The sequence below is a fragment of the Dermacentor andersoni genome, chromosome 9, assembly GCF_023375885.2.
Source record: "Dermacentor andersoni chromosome 9, qqDerAnde1_hic_scaffold, whole genome shotgun sequence".
Lineage (NCBI taxonomy): Eukaryota > Metazoa > Arthropoda > Arachnida > Ixodida > Ixodidae > Dermacentor > Dermacentor andersoni.
The window spans coordinates 69,250,783-69,267,131 of NC_092822.1; the positions used below are offsets into that span (position 1 = coordinate 69,250,783).

The window sequence follows — 16,349 nt, forward strand, 5'->3', positions numbered from 1 at the left end:
ATAGCTGAAAGTTGTTTAAATTCGGTCGATCTTTGGGCATGGTATATTTATAAAGTACTGCTCAGTGAGCTACGCTAGTGCATTGTGGCAAGTTTAATGGATGGCCGAAGGAGGAATGGCCGCAATTCATGGGCAAGCATCGAAGGATGCGCGGGTGAATAATTGCCAGGCGTAATGCCAATACGAGAGGCTACGATTATAGAACCGCAACAGCAACCGCTAAGGAAAAGAGGGTTAGTAGCGCCTGTTATAAAGGTTACATTATAAATGCATATTACTATATGCATTTTAATATATAGGTGTAGAAGCTTGTGAGAATAAGCCCCTTTGTTAAAGATTTGTATGTAAAGTCTATTAATAGGTGCGCAGTATCGTGAGGTTATTGCCCTTCATTGAAGATTACTTGAGCAATGTTTGCTAAGCAACTTAATATAACTTATAGTCCCATAAAATTGTCAGGACATGCACTTTAATTAGACGTTATGCATGCGAAGAGTACATACACTCCTGGTGGATGCAAGGGCGACGTTTCTGCTTCGCAGCAATGGTTCCTTATAGCGTGACATGACAATGTGTCATCGCTGTGTGTTCTTAACGCTCCATCCGAGGAGCTCGAGCACAATGCTGAACCTTTTTTCTCACTTGGGAAGTTTCTTCTTTGGGTGAAAGTGCAAATATTAGTCAAAGACAAAATATAAAGCGGATCTATGGATCTGTCGACCTTTATGGCGTCTATGGTCTTTTACGGACATTTCTGAAACTCGATGTACGTTTTGATTTGGATAAGCCGAAAACAATGCACGAAAGCGTTGAAGCAACTGCAGCTGCAATAAAGTTGATATCTGTGGTCTATTCTTAGATGACAGGGTACTGACCAAACGCTGTCTAGTGTGCCCGTGCTCTTGACTTTCGGTAGCTTCGATGTAGGCCTTCGACGTGTTCTCATGGCTGTCTGGAAAAAAGAAGGTCTTCCCTTTTGTTGCTGAAGCAGTCTTCTCAAGCTTGTCTTCAGCCTTGTCTCCTATTGCCATAGCCAGAACTTCGACCTTTTCCTCTAAGAGTTGCGGCAAGACGTCGTCAATGTAGGGGTGTTCATTCTCTAAGCCGTCGGTCAAAAGCACTATAACTGCACCCTCTGGAGTCTCGTTAACAGAACGCAGCACCTGCACACAAGAAAGATGGAATCAATATAGTAGGGATGTAATAATACCATTCGTAATAACACTGATCATACAGTAGAACCTGGTTGATACATTCCCGCTACGTACGTTTTTCGGGCGCCAACGTTCGCATTCGAGAACACATAGAATTACCCAACAGTGTTGCGCTCACTTTTTGCAGGTTCATACGATCCCGGAAAACACAAATTTTCGGCACCAACGTTCGGTGCGTCGCCAAACGGTGATCGTATAACACGTTTTCCGGCCGCTGGATCCCGTGTGAACAAGAAAATGCGCGAGGCGCGAGTGGTTGAGAACAGTATAAGGCGGCCCGCCGCGGCAGCTTCACCGCAATACTAGCCTGCCCGTCTCGCGTGAAAGCGCAGGCGCGTACTCAGTTTCTCATTTCTGTGCCAGCAAATCTGTCCCGTGGTAGTTGCACGCGGCATTCACAGCTATCACCACCAATTCTTTTGTGATAAGCATCTTCGCCTATCTGTTTCAGAGTGCCAGGTGCCGTCGTAAGCGTAGCGCGAGCTTTTAACAGCCGATAACCAAAACACGCCGCCGTTCCCTGCTGTAGACAGCGTTCGTACGTTTTCCGGCCGCTACAGATCCCAGATCCGCACGTGATCGAGCACGGTATGTAGCCGTTTGTCTCACTGGAAAACTACGGCGGGCACAGTTCCTTATTCCGGTCCCAGCGAATCTCCGCGTGGGTCGTCACACGCCGAATTCACAGTTCTCGCCGCCAAACCTATTGCGATAAGCATATTCACCTGTCTGTTTTGCAGCGCGTGGTGCGTAGTGTCATTGCTAGCGTACTGCACGCTTTTAGTAGGCGATAATCCGAACGCCGCGCCGTTCCCTGCTGCAGGCCACGTGCTGTGGGCATCACGTTTCGCGTCGGTGGCATCCGGCGTCACCCGCCAGCGCGTTTTTGTTTATGTTCCCCCTCTGTCTGAAAAACATTTGTTTAGATAAGTTTTGCATCAACACTAGTTGGGCCCCCCCTTACGGGAGCCCATTGGCGTCGGCCGCCGCCCGGGCCCGCTCGACCAAGGCCCGTTGGGCCGTCAGATCAGAGCAGCCGAGCAGGGCTGCCTCCCAGTCCTGCCGGGAAGGGTTGGGTAGGGGGGTTAGATTTGGGGTTTTTTTACATGCCCATACCATGTGGAAAATGTCTGAGGACATTTCCCCACAGTGCGGGCACTCCCATGTGCAAGCGCGGTCAAAGCATTTTAAGGCTGCCGGGCACAGCAGAGTTTTGGTATAAAGGCGAAGGAGAATGCGCTCATCCGCCTTTGTGAGGCCCTTACAGGGCTTGGGATAGATGGCATGGCCAGATTGGTAGAGCTGAACGATCTCTTTGAAAGTATAGGCGGTATTGGGTTCGGGGTCCGGATCGGTGGGGGACGAAGGTGATGCCCGGAAAGTGAGCGCGCGGGCAACGGCATCGGCCATCTCGTTTCCTTCGAGGCCCGTGTGAGCGGGAGTCCAGATAATCGTACGGTGCGAGGGGGCAGCGAGATAGTCGCTGTTTTGCAAAATTTTGTAGGCAAGGTACGGTATGTGCCCCTGCTCAATATTGCGGCAAGCACCCCTCGAGTCGGTGATGATGACCCGCGGGTGTTGATCTGCGGCGGCTAGCGCGATGGCAACCACCTCCGCGTGTGTAATGGTTTCTGCACGGAAAGTGAGTCCGTTTACTTCCGTGTTTTGGTGGACGACTGCGGCCGTGTACCAACCCCCATGGTACGGGCCGGAGGCGTCCACGTAGAAGACTCCGTGTTTGTGTCCGTAGTGGCGAGCCAAGGCTTCCGCCCGCGCGAGGGGTCTGCCACTACGGTCCTGTCGTGTCATGTTGACCGGAAGAGTGCGTACGTTCAGGGCATACCTCCACTGTGATGGGATATGTACGTGCTTTTCCGTATGTATTGAATGATGGATGTGTAGTCGGGCAAGGAGGCGGCGACCCGACGGCGTTTTAGAGAGTCTCGTGTATTGGTTCATCAAGTGTGCCTCTCGCAGCTCCTTAAAGGTGTTAAACATCCCCAGGCTCAGGAGGCGCAGGTTGGAGGTACTGAGCGGGAGGTCGAGGGCACGCTTGCATTCTCGTCAAATTTGCGTAGGTGGAGGTATGTAGCCGAGTAAAGGACTCGACTGGTTACAAATGCATGCGCCTGCCGCAAGGCGTCTTTGCATCGTAAACACCGCGCTTGTTCGAAACCCGGCGGACCATCCGGCCCACCTGGTCCCCCACCTTACGCAATTTGGCCAATGTTGTGTCAGCTTTTCGATGTTTGTGAATAAAGAGCCCCAGTACTCGGATCTCGTCATGTTCGGGTATGGGTCCACTGTTAAGGGAGAGGTCGATTTTGGTGGTGCACTTTGGCGAGGGGCGTATGTGCACAAATTCAGATTTGGATGGAGAGCACTGAAGGCCGCATCGACGGGCATAGTTGTCTACGATGTCCGCCGCTTGCTGCAGGTTGGCCTCCATTTCTCCTACCGAGCCGTGTTTAGCCCAGATGGTGATGTCGTCGGCATACAGCGCGTGTTGGATGCCGTCGACCCTCGCCAGCTGAGCGGGAAGTCTCAACATTGCCAAATTGAAAAGGAAGGGCGAGAGGACCGCTCCCTGCGGGGTACCTCGCGTGCCTAATTGGTATGGGCGTGTTCGCTGTCCTGAGTTCGAATGTCTGATTATCGGTCAGTGAGAAATTGCCTTATGTGGTTAAAGGTGTTTCGGCCGCAATCTGTTTGGGAAAGATGTGTTAGAATAATTTCGTGGGTCACATTGTCAAAGGCCCCCTTCAAATCCAAAGTGAGTACTACTTTGTCACTTCGATCGGGTCGATCGGGTCGATCGATAGTCGATCGGGTCGAGAGTTTCTCGTTCAAGTTGAAGCAAGACATCCTATGTGGACCGGGGTGGGCGGAACCCGAACATGGTGTCTGCGATAACATTTTTGTTCTCCAGAAACTCAGACAGCCTGCCGCGCACCATCGTCTCCAATAATTTTCCCACACAAGAAGTAAGGGAGGTGGGGCGGAGGTTGTCTGTGTTGATGGCTTTACCAGCTTTGGGAATGAAGGTGACCAGAGCAGTCTTACAATCAATTGGGAGGGGTGTTTCCCCTATCCAAATGGAGTTCATGTGAGCGAGGAGTGTGGAGTAGGCAGAGTCGGGAAGGTTGGCAAGTAATTTGACTGTAATTTTATATCGACCCGGTGCCCTTCCTCTCTTCATTTTTGCTAGGCCCGGCTTCAGGTTGTGCAGCTGGAACGGTTGGTCCAACTCCGCGTTCTCGGAACTTGCATATGAGTACGCGGGCCCTCGGGGGTCCTGCTGAGTACAGAGGTATTGATCTCGGAGTTTGCATACTCATTTTGAAGTGTCTCCATCGAAGCAGTGAATGGCTCGTTGGAGATGTTTTTGTGTTTCTGCTCGAGTTTGGGTGGGGTCGATTAGGGCGCGGAAGACGCGGCACGTACTCCGGCTGGACATTTGTCGCGCGGCCGTGTTGCATCGGTCCAGCCCGTTAGAGTCAGCGAGTTGGGCCGCGTACTCTGCCGTTCGTTGTATGAGCTCAGCGATGCGAATTTTGAGTTTCCGATTGTGTTTTGCCGGCGCCATCGGCGGGCAAGGCTGGGCCGGGCGTCCCGGAGGTGAAGGAGGTGGTTGTCCACCTCCGGGGTTGCCTCTGAGAGTTGAATCTGGGTTTCCATGGAGCGAAGGGTGGAAACCAATTGCTGGGACCAGATGTGGTACCCTTGCTCCTGAATGGCGGTCGAGTTGTTGTATGTTGGTCGGAATTTGGTCCAATCGGGCAATTTTGCCTGTGCGAAAGGTCTTGCCAATGGATGGGTGCGAATCGTTGTATTGAGTATGCAGTGGTCGCTACCGAGGGTGTTTCTTCGGTGTTGACCCAGTCTACATATTGAATGTTTTTGGTGAGGGTAAGGTCCGGACACGTGTCTCGGGTCACGGAGTTACCCACGCAGGTTGAGTATGCAGGGTCGGTGTGGAGAGTAAGGCCCAGCGTGGACATAAGTTCCGCCAGCTTACGTCCATGTTTCTCTTCACGCGCGTATCCCCAAGGTGTGCTGGTGGCGTTGAAATCGCCCACGATCACCAGGGGATCCCGGCCCGCAGCCTTGAAGGCACGGCTAAAAAGGTCTGCGACAATGATGTTGGCTAATTTGGGAAAACAATAAATGTTGAGAGCGTGTAGTGGTAGGTCTTGTTTTCATAGCGGAAGGAGGGTCGCCATCACGTACAAGAATTCTGTTTTGAGGTCAAGGTCAACGAAGTTGGCCGTGTAATTTTTATGCACACAGATACAGGAGAGGGGGTCCTGCTGAAACGTGGTGTAATTTGTAAGTGTGGCGCCGCTCCCTGGCTCCTGGAGGGCTACCACAGCAGGAAGGTGCTAGAATATTGTGAGGAAGAATCGTAGGTTGGCCCGCATAGCGTGGGCCTTGAAGCCTCGACAGTTCCACTGGGTAATTAGGATGGGGATGGCCAATTTGGATCGGGGAAATATCCTGAGTTTAGGGGGTGCCCGCCATGATCGGTAAGATTGCTAGGGGGTTGCCAGGACGATGTTCCATCGCCAGCACTCACGGGGAGGGGAGTGTCCTCCATTCCGGAGAGTGAGCAACTGTCTTCGTCATCGAAATCGAGTTGTCGAAACATTTTGGGGTAAGGGCCGGACACGTCTTTAATTGGGCCGGCTCGCCGGGTGGTGCGAGAGGTTTGCGCGATTTGTTGAGTTATGAGAGAGGGAATCATCTCTGTCAATTTGGCAATCGCGGAATTCATGGCCGCGGAGATTTGGGTTTCAAGAGCGCAAATCCGGCTGTCCATACGGGCCTCGAGGGCGTTGATCTGGGCCTCGAAAGCGGCTACCGCGCTAGGTGCCTCCGCCGGCGCTTCTACCTCGCTTTCCATTACTTCTTTTGCGGGGGTAGAGAGGGGTTGCGTCAATTTTGCTTCGAGTGCTGTAATTTTCTTTAGCAGCATCTCATTTTGCGCCTGGAGAGCCGCGATCATGTTTTGTTCGGCGCTGCGCGCCGCAGGAGGGGTAGAGGGAGGGGAGGAGGAAGCAGCGCTGCCCGCGCCGCTCACTTGTTTTCCTTTTTTTGACGGCGTCGGCCCAGGCCCCGGCCACGCCGTGTGGTGGCGCCGTAGATTGCCTCCTCGCTTCTCCAGCAGGGGGCGCTGGCTTGCCGGTCTTGGTACAATTCACAAGCACAAGCACAATTCGCAATAGGGGATCAGGAAGTTTGGACGCGATAGTTCATAGTGTTTTTTTTTTCTTTTTTCATTGGTTAACCTAGGTAGGATATTAGGCAGCATTGTAGCAAGAGCTTGGTGGCGCAACCCATCGCCCCGTTCCAAAGGGGACGCTCATAACATCCATCCATCCATCCTGGTGACACCGGGAAGCTCAAGATGGCGGTGTTTTTTCTTGACCGCCGTTTTGGTTTTGCCGCCCTATTGGGCGGCTATCTTGGAGTTGCGGAACTTTTCAGTGCACTCGCGGGAGCTCGTGGCATGTCCACCACCGCACACTGAACACTTGGGCACGCATTCGTGAGGGGCGCGCACCCCCTCCACGAGTGGAATCTCTTGCGCGTACAGGCCACAAGTGTCCTGTCTCAGGTTTGGGCATGCGTCCATCCTATGGCCGACAGCACCGCACTTGCCGCAGGCCGAGATTGTACGGTAGTAGGGCTGGACGGGCACCACCATGTTGTCATAGTGAACAAAACGCAGTTTGTCTCTTCCGGTGAAGGTAACACGCGCTTTGTTCGATGTGCCAAATTTTCTCGCTTCAACAATGGTGCCTGCTCTCCAACGCACCTTTTGCTGAAGTGTCTCCGTCGTGTCCGAATTGCACACCACGATGACACCATGCCAAACGTTTTCGCCATCTTGCCGTAGGTATCCGTGGAGCGGGACCGCTCCGCGTACGGTGTTGACAGAAAAATCCCCGATCACTCGGTCTACTGTCTAGAGGTCCGGGGTATGGATTACAATCAAATTTTGTTCTCTCGAAGGGAGAATCGATGCGGTCTCTGCCCGCTCGGACCCGAGGTAAGCCGTGAAAGAGGTCCCGTAGCGATTCTCGGAGAAGGCTTCGTGCAAGGAAATAGCTCACGTGGCTTTACAACGATCACGTAGTCATCCGGGTTGGGTTTTAGCAGCGGGCGAGGCTTCCACTTCGTGAAGACCTTGCCCTTGGTTCCCGCAGCGTGCGACGCGGGAGGCTGCGTCTTGCCGGCTGGAATGCCGGACGCCGGGGCGGCGCCGGGCACCACCATCTTGGCTTTCTCTTGCAAGCGGCGAGCGGCTGCGTTGAGGAGAGCTTGGCTTCAAATGTTCGAAGGAATCGCAGAATTGGGCTCCTAAGTCTTCGGAACCATCGTCCAGGACATCGCGTCCGGGTCGTAGCCACGCTGGGTTAGCGTAGAGACGGCCATGTTGCCTCGGGAAGCAGTCTTCATGCCGCCGGCCATCGGCGTCGCCGTCAGGCTGGACGGCGTCGCCGACGTGGCTGGGTGAAAAACTGCTCTAAACTTCCCGAAAACCGGCCCACCTGGTTGAAATCGGTGTCCACGTGCGCCGGGTGACTTGCTTTATGAGATGGTAACAAATTTGGTGGGGTACCGTGAAGTTATCCGTGGCTCCGGCCGAGAATTGGCGGAGCCGATAAGATGAGGCTCGCGCGGCAGATCGCTTTCAATGTAGCAGGTTTCCCCTCTCCCTCTTAAAATACCGCGCAAGAACAAAACAACAAAACGCGTCTCAGGCCGCTGGAGCATCACCAGCTCTACGCGTGCGGTAACAATCCGCGCTAGGCTTCGCATCATGTAGATGTCAACATAAGTTGAGTCTGTCAATTCATTTTGTTATTCGGATCGTACGTTTACCCGGTTAGTACATTTTTTCTCGCGGTTTTTCCTCAAAACGTATGAACGTAGTTCTACTTATATTTATGTTGTACCGTTGCCGGAATATTGTATCGGTATTGGACCTAGATAATTTGGCGACACAGCAAATAAAAATATATTGCCAGGTTAGGTAAAAACTTTTTGCCCATTTCTATGTACAATCATTCTGTTCCCGTATTCGTGTAGCGCGCCGAAAGGCTCGTATACTGTAAATACGAATTTAAGCTCAGATTACTGTAAATACGAATTTAAGCTCAGATTTCCCCCTTTCTTTGTGAATGAAAAACGATTTCTTTAAATGAGAAAAAAAAATAATGGGTGAATAAACACACAGGCACGCCCATCCTTAAATATCGGAGCACTCACACTCTAGTCTTTTGAAGTAATACTTATGTTTCTTGAACAAACGCCGCCATGCACGTGTGTTTAGAATACCTTTATTTTTCAGCAGACACAATATTTTTCTTACTGCAACTATTACATAAAATAACTGACTGCTCAAATCTGGGACGGCAATTTAAGAGGTTCATACAGCGCCCCATAAACGCCTCCATTAAATCATATCTGACTAGTTTATTTTTTTTAAATGTGCATCTTATTTTTCAAACCTTCCTCTCGATAAGCGTGTAGCGATAACTGCTACAAAAGGGGAAGGGGAGGGCGGCAACCGGGCAAAACCAAAAGTAGAAAAAACTACTATGATAAAGCACATGCCGAGCATCAGTATAAGGTTGCACCGAGGCGGCAACAAAATTATCTACGCAATTCCAAGGCAAAGCACAGCAAACATTAGCAGTGCACCGGCAAATACGCTGGAATCTATATGAGCCACTTATTTATTACCGATGCGTTTGACCCGCACATCAAATTTCATAGATGAACGCAACGCTTGTGGCGAGCACAGGGGTTCAACTTGCGTTTGTAGGCACAGGATTGCGCGAAAAAAAAAGTTTGTTTTGCGACTTTCCTAGGTCTGATTCTTCACAACCATGACAGCGCGACAATACAGATGCTTTTTTAAAGAGTGGGTAATAAAATTTTCACGTTATAGCGTACCTCAAAAGCCTTCTCCAGAGCGCAACCAATACAGGTGCCGCCAGACGTTGACATGTTATGCACAGCAACGCGAAAGCCTCCCACGGTTGCTTTATTGACAGTTGTCATCGGGTGCTGCACCTCTGCCACCCTGCTGAACTTGACGATGGCGAGCCGGATCGAGTCGTCGAGTAAGCTCAGGAGGAAGCCAACAACCGCATCCTTCACCATTTGCAGTCGATTGTGTCTCTGCAATATGGAAGGCATACAGTGCAGACATTGTCCAGAATAGCAATGCGGGATTAACAATGTTGCGCCTTGTGTGGAGTGGTGGGGTCATGGCACTGGAGTGGCACAAGATAAGAAGAAAGCGGGACAAGTCATCGACTAAAGAGACATTGCTAGTTTTAGATAATTCACTAGACGACCCTGCACAGACAACTCATTTAACAAAGTGCGACACTATGACATAGCACGATGTTTTTTCGGAGTCAACACACATACACGTTTCAATATAGCGTGAACTTCATTAGGCCTAAACAGTCGATTGGGCAATTTCACTAAACATTACGCAACGTATGATGGGAAACTCAGTCCGATCGCGAAAATGAAGACCCCCCCTTTCGACTTAACAGCTATGCAGCGTTCTGGGGGCTCTAGGAATCGCACCAGCGACTTCTTCCCGAGAAGGAGACGAGGTAGTTGGTACGATTCCAGGCCGCTGTATTTTAGAGATCATTTAAACAAACAGTGGCACTCGGAACATATGTTTAGATTGTAGTGAGAATAGAGAAGATTGCGTTTAATACAGACGGATACGAGCATGCTTGTATCTCACAAAAAAATTTATCTTTAATTTGGCTGTGAAAGTGGTGCAAGCATCACATGCATGTGACGTCGCTCGACAGTGAAAAAGTGTATGGAACCTGTGCACCGTCACGTAACCAAAAAGTGGTGCAGGAAGAACTATCATACTTAGATGCAATATTTTATCAATTGCCTGAACTTGAATTTCATCTGGTCCTCCCAACTTAACACGAGAGAGGTATTCCTTTCATGTTTCATATTAGCGCATGTTGAAAAGTTGCACCGCTTGTGAAAATGAATGGAGCCACGGTGATTGGAGTAATGCATCGACACGTGGTCTCTGAGATTGCCATCGCGTCCACTGATTACTATCGCCGCCATCCGCACACACTTTTAAGGGGAAACTATGCAGATACAAAAATTCTATTGTAAAACTTTCTACTCGCTTACCGCAGAAAACACTGCACATTGAGACACTTCAAGTGGGAGGATTTCTATTGTGCTACAAAATAGAAGGTCCTTGAAGAACGATAGACAGTCTCTTTAACATGCATGCGCATTACGCGCGCTAGCATTGGTGCAATATGATGCGTGCCTAGTGAAAAAAAGAGCGTTGAGCGTCATTTATGTGCATGTAACACCCCAAGGATGGTAGAAATAATCCCAGAACCCTCCCCTGCGACGTCCTCTGAAACGACTCTCTGATATTCCGAAACGTAAATATTTATATTTTCAATTCAATTTGCAACAAAACGATCTGGATTATACAGAGAAGAAAGCGGGTTAGCCGAGGGGCCCGTTTTATTAGTAAAGTTTTATGATCAGATAATATCGAGATATTCAATCAAATATTTGAAACAGGCTGTGGATATTCGCCCCGCCCCCTACCACGGCAAGAAAAGTATTAGTACCACTGGCACATCTTTTTAGAGGCTTTGTACTATTATAGTATGTGCTTAAATAATCGGTCAGGCCTTCACCTCGCGATCTTGAGAAAAACAGTATGGCGTATTTCCAATTGCTATATAGGTACAGCGGGGTGTGACATTTGCGGAGACGACGGACGTTTGCGCGCATGCGCGAGTAAGAGCGTGTGCGAAAGAGGAAATGAGGGGATTTTTGCTCCTTTAATATACGACTCTGCCTAGGCACTAAGGTGGAGTTTCTTAGCGCGTGTTGTATGCCCTTGTCCCTAGGCGTGCCGGCAGAAGCCATGGGGCGTGATAGTGCTGAACTTAGCATCGCAAGTTGGTGGCTTGACTCAATTATAGCTATTCAATCGTGTTTTTTTTACTAATTCAAACAACGTGCCATTATTTCGCATTATTGGTGGAGCCTCCAGGACACCAAAGCGGCAACGGGGACATCAAAGCTAGAACCCGGACTGGTCCATGGGTTGGGGCTTGCAGAGGTCTGCGCGTGCCAGGGAGTGTTCCCATAAAACGTTGGCTGTCCGCGACAGTGGACAGCCGATATTATAATGCGGTTTAGTTTGTTTACGCTCCGCCGCTGGCTGCACGCGCGGTGAGACAGCAGGCACGGACGCCCCATTTGGTGATCGCTGTGTCTGAAGGGGCAAGGTTCTGACTGGTGTTGTTTAAGCCTCGGGTTGCTTTTTTCGTCGCGACGATAGATTGGATTTTTTACAAGCACTGCTCATTGAGGGCACATGTAACCGGCTAACGGAGGCCTCAGGAGAGCACCTGAGCTTATATTAAAGCAGACGGCGCAGTATATTCAGGGCACCCAAGGGGTAGCCGGGGTATCAAAGCTGGAAGCACGGCGGCCCATGGGTTGGGGTCGCGGAGGCCGAAGTGTGCCTGGGGGTGTTCGCATAAAAAAATTGGCTGTCCGCGACAGCGGACAGTCTATGTTTCCTACGTGCAGCCCTCGGCAAGCGCCAACCCACGGACCAGTCCAGGTTCCAGCTTTGCATGGTGTCCCCGTTGCCACTTTGGTGTCCTGGAGGTGCAGCCAATAATGTGAAATAACAACACGTTGTTATAATTAGTAAAAAAACACGATTGAGTAACTTGTGGCGCTAAGTTCAGCACTACCGCAACCCGCGACTTCTGCAACATTAGTCAGAACTTCGCCTCTGAAGGTACGCCGGAACGATTTTCTCGCGCCGGTGGCCTTTCACTCAATTGCGTTCAACCGTGGTTGCTAAGGCGCTCTGCCTTCTAGATTATCAATATATGTGGTCAGGGCTCTACTACGGTCGCTACTGTTCCCACAGAAACATCTGTGGTGTTAGTTACAAGTTACATTGCCGTAAGGCGCGAGAAAGCTATGATCCGCCACGATTGAGTTAGCACGAGTGCCGCAGGTGCGAGACAGGCTGTCCGACGCAACGGTCGCCAAATCAGCCGTCAGTGCCCGCTGCTTCACCTAATTTACCGCGCCGGCAGCCAGCGTCCGAGCGCAAACAAATGACCCCATTCCGCAATGCCAGCATGCCTAGGGACAAACGCCTACATAGAAACCTCCTCCGTAGTGCCTAGGCGGAGTAATATATTCAAGGAGCATGTGTGTTTCTGCTTCGCCCTTCGTGGAATTGTGAGCACTGCACAAAAATACACCATGAACCCCGTCAAGCCTATTTAGAAATGCTCGCTTTTGAATTTATGCTGACAGTAATTTTTTTTAGATGTGAATTGACGTTCAGGAACTGGTTGCGCAGCTGTGTTTAGGAGTTTCCTTAAGGCCAGCTTTTGAGCCTCATCACTTTCCACAAACATTCTTGCATGAACGTAGGCTATTTATAGTGCAGACTGCAGAGAGATTATGGGAAGGCTTTCGAATGGCCAAGCAATATGTGCTGTAGAGGAAAGTGTCTTATTTTGGCGTCTTCCGTTTATAGGGTCTTGAATAGTATGTGCCGTCCGTTGATACATTCTTCTACGCCGTGCAATACAGTACAGCCACGCGTTTCCGTCATCCTCCAGGAGCTTAATATTCGTGCTACATTCGGGCGGATAACATTATCTTCCCTTTCAGGAGCTTAATATTATTTCAGAGCTTTCGGTCAGAGCCGGAGTGCATGTGGAAGGTGACGAACAATTATTTTTCTTTTCTGTTGGACCGCAATATTCTATAGTACTATAGACATTGCCGCTGCTCTGGGCTTGAATTTCAAGGGAAGATCATGTGGCTACGGCTCACCGCGAATATTGCAGTGAGAACATACGGTAGGCGACTGTCGGAAAGCCGTACCTTGAGTGTTTAATGCATTTCTTGCCCCGTTGAGTACTGCTCATTTGCCGGCCTAAATGTTACTGTGATAACCTTTAAAATAATAAAGTTTCCAAACTACATTAACAACATCGTGGCTTACTGCCCTGTGCAGAAATTTATGAAGTTCTTTACGAAGCCTGTTTTATAAATGCACTTAAAGAGAAGCTGGTACAAAATACTTGTCTACGTGAGCTGGTTAATGCGCTGGGCATTCAGTAATTTGCAATGAATGCTCAGTAATCGCTTAAAAGCTTACGCCAGGCCAGAGTTTGAAATGTGGGGGAACGTTGCAGAAGGTTAGTAATAACAAACAACGCGAGAAGCAGAAGGCACTTACCGACATGCTACGGGAAACGTCCAGAGCAAAAACAATTCGCTGGATCGTTTTACGTTTTTGCTGAACTTCTTCAAAATCCACCTGGATGAGTTTGGACATGTCGGGTGGGGGCAGCCTGAATATAAATTTGAAAGCGTGTTACTTACCAAGAAGGCACGTGCCAAGACAGGTGTCGACAGATAAAAGGAGGAACAGCGAGGGCATAGTTCGAAGCAAAGGTAAGAGTTTGACGTAATAGTTATGTGGAAACCCGCAAGGTGGAGAGAACTAATTGATGAAGGGAAAAGTAGACACCCACCGAACAGTAGCAATTGCCCCAAACGAAACCCATGCGGGTTCCTCGAAAAAGAAGCCTGGCAGTTGAGGAAAAATTCGCCCTGGTCCGGGATTCGAAGCGGAAAGTCAAACTCTTGACTTTGCTTCGAGTTGTTGAGCGGTAGAGCGGCTGCCCGGAAAGGTCGTGGTCCTGGGTTAGTGTCCCGGACCAGGACAAATTTTTCTTCACCTGCGAGGCTTTTCTTTCGAGAAACCCATATGGATTTCTTTTTTAGCAATTGCTACAATTCGGAGGATACCTCATTTCCCCTTCATTAGTTACTGCTGTCCACTTTGCGGCTTTCCGCAGAACTATTACGTCGAACCACTTCCATGTTGCGGTGCCTCTTGATGCTGTGACGCTTCATTTCTTATTCTTGCCGTGTCTGCCGTGGTGTGCAGTCGTGAGCAGGCACAGCCTTTTCAAGGTATTTTGGCGGTTAGTTCTTCTACTTTCTTCTCTTTTATGCCGCTCATGAGTGCTTAGCTTGGGCTGGAAAGGCTGGTGCACAACGCAAATACACAATGGTTTCGGCGGTACACTTCAAGGCATGACACCGGTGTTTGTTGTCGGGACAGTAATACTGAGCCAATTGATGAATGGCGAAGACAAATTTGAACAGCTGAACTGCAACCCGAAACAAATGGCGATAGACAAGCGACCTACCTGTCTGTCTCCATCTGTCCCGTGTTTCAGTGCAGCTTCTCATGCCCACCTTGGTCCTTCTTGTTCTGTGATTCTCGCCGTCCACAGGTTTTTTGCACAACGGCACAATGGTTTTAATGGTTCCGGCACACGTTTTCGATAGTGGTGCTCGATGTTGTAAGATAGTCACCATTTACGCATTGCTTTTTTCTGTGTGCTGGTAGAGGGCTTTTGTAATAAGGGCTGTCTGTAGAGCTAAGTGATCTTTTGCACGCTTTATTCCTCTTCTGTATGTTTACATAATTTCTTTGTACAGCGTGCACTATTACGTGCTTGTATCGTTTGTAGGCACAAGCTATATACTGTCACGTGTTCTTGAACAGTCAATATTTTTGCACATTACATAAAGCTTCGCTGTGCTCTACTGCTTGTAAGGACAAATTTCATTGCCAGTGGTACTATTTCAGCAGATGCATTTGGTCTGCTACAATGATAGAGTAGATGCTATAGCTGTTGATATCTACTCTGGGATTTTATCCTAATCATTCCATGTAGAGAAGCTAAAAATCGGTCACTTTAGGCGTCTCAAGCTACTTCGCATACCTTACCCCTGTATTTAAAAACGTGCCTTAACTTGAAGCCCCCACGTGATTTGGTCAAGATAACGCCCGACATGAACGCGCCTAAGGAAAGGCAATGATTGTCTTGGGAACACCCATTACTGTCGTTATACTGAATAAATCAATCATGAGCTTCAAGTAAACATGCATATCTGAATGCGCGGTAAGTAGTAAGCTGTTTCCATAGTTAAAAGATTCTGTCCTCTTTTTCATGTTTAGGATGCTCAAGCTAGCCAGCAAGAGAGCGATCTTTCGAATAAGATTTGCCCTCCAGGCCAACATAGCATCGTACCATGTACCTTTAGGAGTTCTGACAAATAGCTAACTGTCTAACTTGTAAACACGGTAATGGCTAGAAGGCTAAACCTCACTATGCTCAGCGCAGCACAATAAAATTCCCTTTGAAGTGGCAACACACTGCAAAATGTTTCCTTTGTAGTACAGCTGCGGGGGCCAATGCAATTAACCACTGCTGCCATGTTGAGCCCAGTCTATGAACACCAACATGATAACGCTACGGAGATATAGATGTAGCAACTTGTCTTCAGCATCAGCTGAATCAATGATTTGACCTTTCGTGGCACCTGATCGCATTAAAAGGAGTGCTGTGTGTTTCCAAAATTGTGAAAAATGTAGAATCCTGTTGCCTGGTGTCAGGCTGAGTGCATGAAAAGCATTGAGACTGTTTAAAAGGAACGGGCTGATTGATACTGCTCCGAGGGCGTCTCCGCACTCACAGCAGCATGATGTGGCCTGCTGCCACTGCACTTGGTTGACTAGTGTATGCCAAGTGTGCTGTGGTACCAGGTAACCACTAACTGCCATTACATTGAAATTCCTTATGATCCATGCATCTACACACGAATTGGCTGTAGTCTCACTCGCATGGAAATATGGTGTAGTTATTCTATTGAGTACCTTATAGAGCATACAATTTCTGTACGTATACTGCATGTTCACTTATTCTAGGAAAATGACTTCTTCGTCGAGTGAGAACAATATGGTAAAATTATTTTTTAATGCAGCAGCTGTGTTCAAAATTTTTCCCCTTTATGGAGAAGCTAATTTGGCACCCTTCTGCTGCCGAGGGTTGCCTGCTTTTCTTACAGAATTTATTATTGTAATAACGTATTGGTGGTTTTCAGATTGATTTTCCTCTAGAATATTGCTGTTCTTGACCTTCAGCTGCTGCTCTTTTATGTTTCACTACCTTATTTCTATTATTCTTT

At 49.1% G+C, this 16,349-nt stretch overlaps 1 protein-coding gene across 1 annotated transcript in view; it reads right to left on the minus strand.

The window, feature by feature from the left end:
• Positions 1 to 16,349, minus strand: part of LOC126528222 (calcium-activated chloride channel regulator 1-like) — a 42,549-nt gene that overhangs the window by 21,849 nt on the left and 4,351 nt on the right. Inside the window, exons 2-4 of the mRNA XM_050176110.3 lie at positions 13,540 to 13,654; positions 9,180 to 9,407; positions 876 to 1,163 (exon numbers count right to left, since the gene is read on the minus strand). Of these exons, the coding sequence (XP_050032067.2) occupies positions 876 to 1,163; positions 9,180 to 9,407; positions 13,540 to 13,654 (631 nt within the window). The remainder of the gene's footprint in view (positions 1 to 875; positions 1,164 to 9,179; positions 9,408 to 13,539; positions 13,655 to 16,349) is intronic.